Raw genomic sequence first — 10,282 nt, 5'->3', positions numbered from 1 at the left:
AGAGGGTTGCTGTATGGATGGTTCATTCTGGTTTTGATCAGCAGCTGAGCTGCTCTCCCTTTTGCTTCCCTGTGGTTTGGATTGTTTGGCTTCAGCTTTGTCCTGGGAAAGGTGGGGAGGGACTCTGGGATCGAGATATCTGAGTTTTCCTCCTACATGGAGGACACGTGGGCTGCACACATGGCCCAGCAGCACCAAGCTGACAGGGACTGCCCAGCTGGCCCTGCAGCCACCACCGCCAGCAGGGACAGAGATTCCCACCAGGATCTGCACATTCCTGCCTCGGGATTCAGCATGGGTCAAGGCATCTGGGAGGGAAGTTTGTCTCCATGCGTGCTGCTTGTTTTTTGAAGTACTTCGGGGTGTGTGCAGCAAGGAAGGGGAGGAGGGAGCAGATAGTGGTGTGTGGAGTCAGGATGGGCTGGTGGGAGCTGCTGTGGTTGTTCCTCATACTGCTTACTTTTTTCCGTGGGGGGAATAACAACCCCATCCCCTCTTTTCACCCCACAGCAGAGCACGACATGACCACGTCCCTCCTGTGCTAGCTCTGCCCTCACTGCCTCTCTGCCCCCAGCCCTGTGGCGAGGATGCGTGCGTGGAAGGCGGTGGCCAGCACGCTGGCGCTCAGCGCCGTGGACGTGGTGGTCACCACGCTGCTCTACACCCACGGCCAGGGCGGCCGGAATGTCCTGCAGGACCTGAGGCACTTCAACATCTTCAACTCGCTGCTGGACATCTGGGGGGGCTGCGTGTACCGCAGCTGTGTGCTGCTGGGGGCTGCCATCGGCGTGGCCACCAACACGGCCTACGGCCCTCGGCGCCTCAAGGCGTCGCGGACCTTCATCGCCGTCGTCTGCCTCCTCATGGGCATCTACATGATGGTGAAGCTGCTGCTCTACTCGGAGGTGCGGAAGACCATCAGGGATCCCTGGTTCTGGGGGCTCTTTGCCTGGACCTACGTGGCGCTGGCGGCCACCTTCGGGCTCCTGTGTCACCTCCTCCCGCGAGGCGCTGGGCCCCGGCTCCGAGTCGCGCGCCGAGGCGGAGGAGATCTGTGATGGGGCTGCCCCACAGGACAAGAGGGAGGAGGCAGCTGGTCCCACCATCCATAAGCTGCTGTCCTACACCAAGCCCGATGCCTTCTTCCTGGGGGTTGCCTCCTTCTTCCTCCTCGTGGCTGCACTAGGTGAGCAAATAGACCTGTGCTCCCATCCTCATCTGGAGGGAAGGAGATATGGTGGTGGGGCTTGCAGCACCCTAGGGTTGGTTTTTGGGCGTGCTGGATGGCACATCCTGCATGGGTTGGGTTGAACGTTCAATGGGGAGGAAAAATGGAATAGGGGATAAAACACACTGGGAATACAACTTCCCTTTGTGCCACTGAGGGCTGCATCTCCTGAGAGGTCTCGTGTGATGGCTGATAACTCCACGGCAGGGATGGAGTTGTCCACAGGCTGTCACAGTTGGGAATACAGGTCCTGTGCCAATCCCTTGCAGTGAGGCTGAACCTCTGTGTCCTGTGCTTGTCTGGCAGGAGAGACCTTCCTGCCCTACTACACGGGGCTGGCCATCGACGGCATTGTGGTGCAGAAGAGCATGGACCGGTTCTCCACGGCGGTGCTGATCATGTCGCTGCTCGCCATAGGAAGGTAATCTCAGGGGCTGGTTTGGCCCTGATGAGGAGTTTGGGATTTTCCCACAGGAGCTTATGGTGGTGGTGGTGGGCACGGGCAGCCATTCCACCAGGTCACTGCCAGACCCTAGGGATGTGCTCTGAATTCTCTCTGCTGTCATGGTGCAGAGAGGCTGTAGTGGCAGTCACAAGGCTGTTGTAACCCTCCATGTCTGTGTGCTGGTGGTGGGGGAGCAGGAGAGGACACGGGGAATGTGTTCCTTGTGGAATGCTGTCCTGGCAGCACTGTATTCCCTCCCAAAGCTTGTCACTGTAAGGACAGGTAGAGTTAGCCATCGCTGTGCTGGTGGCACCTAGGAGAGATGTGGGCTGGTCTAGCTGTCGCTTCCCCGGGTGATCAGTGGTGCCAGCCCAGCCCAGCACTGCCCAAGCCCTTGGCCTGGCGTTGGGGTGTTTGTGTTGCTGAGAGCAGTTTCGTGTCCATTGCTCTATAACATTTCTTATCTGCAATTAGCTCATTTGCCGCAGGTGTCCGTGGCGGCGTTTTTACGCTCATCTTCGCGAGACTCAACATTCGCCTTCGCAACTGCCTCTTCAGGTCGCTCGTGTCTCAGGAGATGAGTTTCTTTGATGAGAATCGCACAGGTTGGTTCCTGTCTCCCCCTGATTTGCTCTAACCCCTCTATCCCAGCCTGGAAATATTCCCCTTGGTTTGACCAACTGGTGCACAGTAGATTGGGGCAGACAGAGGCAGTGCCCAAGTGCTTTTGTTTAGAAGTGGAGGCAAAAAGCTCTTCCCTTTCTGTTGGCTCCCACTAAGGTTAGGACTGGCCTAGCACTCTGGGGGTGTCCCATTGCCACCAATCAGCCTGACATCCAGCAGTCCTGGGGCTGATGTGCTCATCTCCAGTCATCCCCAAGTCACCTACTTCCCTCCTCATGTACCTCCTGTCAGTGCCTGCTGGTCAGCTGCTCTCCAGCTCTGCTCCAGGCACTGAAAACCTCAGATGTGTGAAGCTTGCTGGGTGTGCTTGTTGCTTTCCCTGCTTTCACTTCAGTCCTGTCCCAGTCCCAATCCCAGGCCCAGGCCGTGCAGCTCTGGTGTGGTCCCAACCTGCTGTAACTTTTGCACGTTTAATTTTGTCTTGGTGGTATTTTTAGTTTTGAGGCTGTTGCCATATTTAGATATCACTGCACACAGTGCCTTGGTAGCTAAGGACAGCAGAGATGTTATTGTAAGTGGGATATGGGTAACCCTGGACATCATGGGAATTCAGCTGGACTCAAACACAGGCCAAGTGTTTAGGAATTCAGGGTGAAGTTTGCTGGCTGCAACATTCAGCTCCACCAAAGCAGCTGGACTCAGCTTCACCCCTGAGCTTCACCCCTGAGCAGCTGGACCCATGTCCTCAGGTGCCTTGGGTCAGCTCCAGGCTGCAGGGCATGTAGCTAATCCCAAACAGCTCTCCCCAAAGCCTCATGCTCTGCAGACTGTGCTGTGCCCAGCCCTGGCTGGTCCTGCCAGGATAGTGAGGAGAGGTGCCAGCAGTCCCTGGTGAGCTCCTGGAGGGCTCCTGATGTCATTGAGAAATGAACTCGGGATTGGGGTGATGCTCAGCAGCCCAGCAAACACTGCACCCACGTGTCTGCTACCCATCTGCCTGCCCATGGAATGTCCTCCAGTGAGTGCAGGGTGCTGCCACAGTCCCCTTGGCTGTCCTGCAGCCATCCTTGGTGACCCAGGGATGTAGTTCATGCCTTCAGGGGTATTTCATGTCCCTTGTGCATGCAGCAATTCAAGCTCCTGTTTTGTTCACATCCACAGCAGTGGAGAGTTGTCCCCCTTCCATGCCCTTCTGACCTCCAGTGAGGGGCTGGTTGAATGGGGAGCTCCATCTGGCCCTGGCATGAGACATGGGACACAGTAGGCAGTGACCTGCCATGATGACATGTCCCCACTCTCCCCCAACCCCTCGTTGCTGCAGGAGATGTCATCTCCCGCCTGACGTCGGACACGACCATCGTGAGCGACCTGGTCTCCCAGAACATCAACATCTTCCTGCGCAACGTGGTGAAGGCCACGGGGGTGATCTTCTTCATGTTCAGCCTCTCCTGGAAGCTCTCACTTGTCACCTTTATGGGCTTCCCCATCATCATGCTGGTGTCTGATGTCTATGGGAAGTACTACCAGGTAGGCAGGAGCTGCTGGCATTGCCATGATGTGTCATGACACTGGGCTGTTCCCCTCGTGAAGCATCACAGAGGTTGTGGGTGGCCTTGGAGCTGGTGGGAGTGATGCTGGACTGCTTTGTGGCCAGCAGGAGGGGCAGGAGGGTGGCATACAAGCATAGCCTGGGCTCTTACCTTGCTTCATGCTCAGCAGTGGAAGCATCTCAGGTCTGACAGCAGAGGTGGCTTGACCGTGGGATGTCCTGTATGCAGAACCTCATGCAATCTCTCCTCTCCCTTTGGGGTGACTAGGTGGTGTCTAAATGCAGTGCTGAGCTCCCACCCTCTGTCTGGGGCTAGTGTGGGCCAAGGACTGCCCCCAATGGCTAATGCCACATCCTGTGGACCATATGAGTCTCTTCAGGACATTGGGAGCAGCAGCTCTGCCACAGACTTCTCAAGTGGCCCCAGCCATGGCACTGCACCTCCCGCAGCCCCCTTGGGGAGAGCACAACGATCGTGCTCTCCTCCTGACACAGCATCCCAGGCTGCCCTGAGGTGTGGGATGTATCCCAGTGCTCAGCCTTGTTGCCGGTGGCCTTGGAAAATGTCACCATGCCTTCTTTTCCCGAGCCCAGCAGAGCCCAGGGCGAGCGGAGAGATGTGCCCCAGGCAGCCTGGCGCCCGCTGAGCCCCCTCTGCCTCCCCCTGCTCCCTGCAGAAGCTCTCCAAGGACGTGCAGAACGCCCTGGCCAAGGCCAACACCACTGCTGAGGAGACCATCTCTGCCATGAAGACTGTCCGCAGCTTTGCCAACGAGGAGGCGGAGGCCAACGTGTACTGGCAGAAGCTGCAGCAGGTGTACAAGCTCAACAAGAGGGAGGCCATGGCTTACACCTACTACGTCTGGTCCAGTGGGGTAGGTGGATGGCACTGGGGCTTCCCTGCACAGGGCTTGGTATGGGCAGGGGAGTTGGTTTGGATCCCAAAATACATATGGCATGTGCATGTGGTTCTCCTCCGCTTCCAGGGAAGTTTGCATGGGGCTCCCCTACCCAGGGCTTGGTGTGGGCAGGGGAGTTGGTTTGGATTCCAAAATACACATGGCACATGCATGTGGTTCTCCTCCCCTTCCAGGGAACTTCACAGGGCAAGCCCAGCCTTGATGTCCTACGCCAGTAATCCTCTGTCTCTTGCTTAGGATGTTTTTTCCACTCATCCAAAAATGTGTTCCGTTCTGCCTCGGGGCAGCACTGTGTTAATCCACCAAACTGCCTGTTTTCTCCTGCAAATCAGAATATAATTGATAAGCACTCAAGGTCGTGGAAAACCCCGTGCTCCGGGTGCTGCATTGCGTGTCTGTGCCAGCTCATTCCTGGGGCTCCGGCTGGGAAATCGCCGCGGTGCTTGAGCTTCTGCTCAGAATCAGAGATGTTCTGTGTGTGGGTGGTGGCAGGGGAAGGCTGCTGGGGTTTGGCTTTTTTTTTTTTCCCCTCTGCAAAATGCTTTTTCATCATTCACGACCAGATGGTTTGGGATTTTTCCTGCATTGGCTGATAACTAAGGCTGTGCGAAACCCTCACGTGAGATGTGCTTATCTCTGCGCAGTCGAGTAGTCTGTGCTGAAGGGTTTGTGAGTTATGGTGCCCTCAGGCAGCCATGGAAGACTTTCTGGTTTTCCAAGTCTGCCAGCAAAATTGGAGCATTATTAGCATTGTTTCTGGGCTCCTAGGTGAGACCAGAGCATGAACTGGGTCAGCACAGATCCTGATGAGTCTAAGAAGGCAAAAAACCCTCAAAAACCACTCCTGCAGGGTTCACGTAGAAAGACACCGATGGATATAGCACAGGGCTGGTAGAGTCTTTCTTGGAGGGAACACAGGATCCTAAGGTCAGAACATGGCAGATCAATAGCAGAGGAATTTTTTCCCTTGGTATTTTTATCTGTGTGAATTCACAGCCTGTTCTGCAAACTCACAGGGCACCAGGACGTCCCTGCTTGTCAGAGCGTCCGGGCAGCAGGGAACAAACCCAGCTGAACAACAGCAGGGGCTGGTGCTTGGCATATCAGAGCTGATCTGTCTCCTTTCTAGAATAGGTGCTACCCCCAACACTGATTTCAGACAAGGGTTGAGGTTATGCTTCGGGGACTTGTACATGCAAGGAGGATATTTTGCATTAACTCTTGGCTTGAGTTCGTGTTCTAAATTAAAATGTCACACTCATATAACAGAAAGGTTATTTTAGTGATGAGGTGACTGCATGCCTTGGGTAATTTCAGCATAGATTATTATGCCAGGTTGCCCAGGGAGGTTGTGGCTGCCCCAGCCCTGGCAGTGTTCATTCCAGGTTGGATGAGCCTTGAGCAACCTGCTCTGGTGGGAGGTGTCCCTGCCCAGGGCAGGGGACTGGGACTAGATGATCTCTAAGGTTCATTCCAACCCCTCAATGTACTATGATACTATCTATGCTTCAGGAGCTTAGTCCAAGAGAGAAGATCATAAGAAGCTCTGTTATTTCAGAGAAATTCTCCCTCCTTGGCTGTTGTCCCTCTGGACTTGTTTTGTTGAAAGCTGCCAGCCCAGCTCCTTAAATCAGCCCTTGGACTTGAGTTGTTTTTCCCTTCTCCTATCCATGCTTGCTGCTAGAGCTGTCAGCTGTGCTGTGAGGGATCCTCAGCTCAGGGCACAAAGAGTAAATGTCAGTACATGAGTTGTGGGCTGTTGTGTGAGTAATTACAAGTGCACCAAAGTATCAGTTGTCCTTGCTGATTTTGGGGTGTTTTCTTGCTTTCAGCTGACCCTCCTGGTGGTCCAGGTCAGCATCCTTTACTATGGTGGACACCTTGTGATCTCAGGGCAAATGACAAGTGGAAACCTGATATCCTTCATCATTTACGAGTTTGTCTTAGGAGACTGTATGGAGGTGAGTCTGTTTTATCACAGAATTATAGGGTGGTTTGGGTTGGAGGGACCTTAAAGCTCATCCAGTTCCCCCCCCTGCCATTGGCAGGGACATCTTACACTAGCTGAGGTTACTCCAAGCCCCATCCAACCTGGCCTGGAACACTTCCAGGGATGGAGCAGCCACAGCTTCTCTGGGCAACCTGTGCCAGAGCCTCAGCACTCTCTGGGCTACTCCATAGCAAGATGATGTTTATCTTCCAGAAGGTCTCAGGGCTATATCCAGTGTTAACTTTCCCCACAATGCATTTCCTTGGTGCCATGACATCACCATTGGGGTGATTTTCCCCTCTGCTCCCCACTCCTGTCCTGTTGTAGCCTCACAACCTCAACGTGCCCAACACAGCTCATCCCCCAGAAAGGCATTTGGGACCAAAGGGGTCAGGCTGGCCCTGCTGAAGGGCACAGTCCTGGCTGCTTCCCAAGCACATTTCCTGGCATGAAGGGTGAAGGGATTACAAAGCTGCCTGTTAAATTTCAGGCTTCATTAAAAACTTAATTATGTTCCTTTTTTTCCCCCCCTTTCTCTGGAATAAGCTGCAAGCTGCTGCGTTGGCAGCACATTAGCAAGATGGGGTTGTGGGTGGGATGGTAGAGCCTTCCCTTGCAAAGGCATAAACTTGGCTAATCCAGGCAGAAATGATCCAGTCGAGGTTTCCTCGCAGCCAAGTGTGGTTTGGGCAGCACTTCAGCCTCTGTGCAGGGGCAGAGCAGAGCTGGAGGCAGCTCACCCAGCTCTCACCATCTGTTCAGATGGCTGCAGGCTCTGGTGGTGCTCCCAGGCTGTGGGTTTGGTGTGGATTCAGTTTGGTTTGGGGTTTTTTCCCCACTCCTGATGGGAGGGGCAGTTGCAGTACAAACTGTTCTGCAGCTCTGGGTTTAATGTTGAAAAAAGCCAACGTGGGGGTTATTCCAAGGAGGCCCAGCAGCTGGGAAAGAGCAATGGTAAATCCCTTAGGACCATATTCCAGCAGGGAACTGCCTTATCAGCTGCAAGCCAGTTGTCTAGGTGGGTTCAGCCTGGAGCAGCTCTGCATTTGAGTCATGTGTGGTGGGAAAGGAGCCTGCTGCTCTCAGGGACTGGTGTGTGTGCTTCAGCCACTGGCCTGGGGAGCTGCTGGTCTCAAGCAAAGACAGATGAGGGGAGAATTTTCTTGGAAATTTAGGTCATGTATCTCCTGCCTCGTATCTTCTCTTCCCAATCCCTTCTTCTGTTCCCCCCCTGAGTCTGCCCATGCACAAAACCCTGTTAGATGCCTTTTCTTTGGATACATCCATCTATCCTCTCCAAGCCCTGCAGTGAAGGAAGAGTTTTCCTGTCTCTGATGACTAGTCAATGTCAGGTGATAGAAGACTAGAGAGTGCTTCAACCATTCTCCTCACAAGTGGCACTGACTTTTCCATCTCACGGGAGTGTCTCTCTTCCCTTCCAGTCCATCGGCTCTGTCTACAGTGGCCTGATGCAGGGTGTGGGAGCTGCTGAGAAGGTGTTTGAGTTCATTGACCGCAAACCCACGATGGTGCATGACGGTTCCTTGGCCCCAGATCACGTGGATGGGAAGGTGGAGTTCAGAAATGTGACGTTTTCCTACCGCACTCGCTCTGCCACGCAGGTTCTCCAGGTGAGCCCCAGGGGCACAGTGTGCTCCCTGCCACGAGACACCACGTGCTGCCTCTCCATCACAGCAGGAACCCATCCCCAGCCTGTGGGAAGTGCCAGCTGCCTGTCAGAGATACGGAAAGGCAGGCTCAGTGCATGCTGGAAAACAGATTAAAAGGAACAGTGGGTGTTTAGGGCCAGTTTTCCTTACAAGGGATAGGATTTATTAATGAAACCCTTGTTCCCCACTCAGGCATGAAACGTGGCAGCATAGGACAGGGCTTTGTGCCAAGCTGTTTCCATGGGAGAGGGGCTGGGATCCTGAGGCAGGGGGAAGCAGCAAAGAGGTTAGTTTGCATTGCAGTTTTTAGAGGACCTGCTACATCAACAAGCGAGTTTGAAGCAATTTTCAGGCTTTTTTTGCTTCATCAGAGCCAGGAGAAATGGCTGATGTGGCACATCACCAAGGTAGAGGGTCACTGTGGCAGATTTCAGCTACTCTTCTTGTGCAGTGCCCAAGGACCCTGGGAAAAGTCAGGAACTGAGCACGCTCTCCCATCCCTGTTGCAGAACGTGTCCTTCACCCTGCACCCTGGCAAAGTGACAGCACTGGTGGGTCCTTCAGGGAGTGGGAAGAGCTCCTGTGTCAACATCCTGGAGAACTTCTACCCTCTGCAAGATGGGCAGGTGCTGCTGGACGGGCGTCCCATTAACATGTACGATCACAAGTACCTGCACTCCGTGGTACGAGCGACTGATACGTGTCTCTAGCTCTCGCCTGCTCGGAGGGGATGGATGGCACTGTTGCATGTTGCTTTGGATTTGATCTATCAGCTTCTGAACAGTCCAGAAAGCAGGAGGCAGTCCAGGAAGGGAAAGGGCTGGAGAGTGGTTCCATAGGGAGGGGGAGGCCCTTCCACAAACAGAACGTGAAACATGTTGGGTTGGGTAGTTTTTGGCCAACGCAGTAGGAATATGGTTGTGGTTGTTGGATTAATTATCATCTCAATTGGGTTTGGAAATAGTTTTGCATTCCTCCAGTGCTTTCTACCTAAAGATCTGAAAGTAATTCTCAGCTAATGGGGAGTTAAACCTCTTGGGATCCTGGCAGCAGCAGAGGGGCTGGGTGGTTTGCCTAGGAGAGGGATCTGGGCCCCTCAGCTCTCATCTGTGTGTCAGCACAGATCAGCCTTCATCTCTGCAAGTAACTGCCTTCTTTGTCTGCCCCCAGAGCGAGTGGCCTCACCAGTCAGCAGTAAAACCTGAAAACAATTGATCAGAGACAGGCTGGAAAGCCAAAGTCAGTGTGACTAATTTATATTCCCTGCCCATACAGAGCGAAAATGAAAAGACAAGCTAGGCTTTCAGTTTAGAAAGCCTGGTGTGGAGTTAGGAGCACGGGGAGAAGTCAATTAAAATATGACTATGCCCCCCTGGCTCTCTATTGCTCTGAACTGGGCATGAAGTCTGGAGGGTTCGATTTATTCCAGTATTGAGGGTTTGATAAGGCTGCTGGATGTGAGAGTGAGCAGCAATGGCTGCAAGGCAGGACAAGGGAGGCTGTTGCTAAGCAATTAAGGAATTGCAGCAGTTATGTCCCTAACTTGCTCATTTGGGATTAAAAGATATGAGAGGACTCGTGCATGTGGGCCAAGCATGATTACTGGCCTTGAACAGAAAATCAGCGAGAAACTGAGAGAGTCTTTCCAGTCTGACTTGTCCCAGCAACTGGTTTTCCATTTTGGGAAGAGCAAACAGTGATGGGAAGGACAAGTCTGGAGCAAAAACACAGCAGGGTCTTGGAGGGGGAAGCCAATCTCAGATGCCAATGTACCACCATGGCCAAATGTCTTCCCAGCAGATAATGCAGACTGGGCACTCGTTGTTAGCACCCTCACTGGAAGCTCACAGTGAGGC

At 53.7% G+C, this 10,282-nt stretch overlaps 1 protein-coding gene across 1 annotated transcript in view; it reads left to right on the top strand.

Moving 5' to 3' along the window:
- The first annotated feature begins 587 nt into the window (after window positions 1-587).
- LOC103801902 (ATP-binding cassette sub-family B member 9-like) overlaps window positions 588-10,282 on the top strand; it is an 11,716-nt gene continuing 2,021 nt past the window's right edge. Inside the window, 9 exon segments of the mRNA XM_009074340.1 lie at window positions 588-985; window positions 987-1,186; window positions 1,535-1,649; window positions 2,148-2,278; window positions 3,619-3,824; window positions 4,524-4,721; window positions 6,599-6,727; window positions 8,199-8,387; window positions 8,936-9,109. Of these exon segments, the coding sequence (XP_009072588.1) occupies window positions 588-985; window positions 987-1,186; window positions 1,535-1,649; window positions 2,148-2,278; window positions 3,619-3,824; window positions 4,524-4,721; window positions 6,599-6,727; window positions 8,199-8,387; window positions 8,936-9,109 (1,740 nt within the window).

The sequence above is a fragment of the Acanthisitta chloris genome, unplaced genomic scaffold (assembly GCF_000695815.1).
Source record: "Acanthisitta chloris isolate BGI_N310 unplaced genomic scaffold, ASM69581v1 scaffold8135, whole genome shotgun sequence".
In the NCBI taxonomy this organism is placed as follows: domain Eukaryota; kingdom Metazoa; phylum Chordata; class Aves; order Passeriformes; family Acanthisittidae; genus Acanthisitta; species Acanthisitta chloris.
This window is presented reverse-complemented; position numbering and strand designations above follow the sequence as displayed.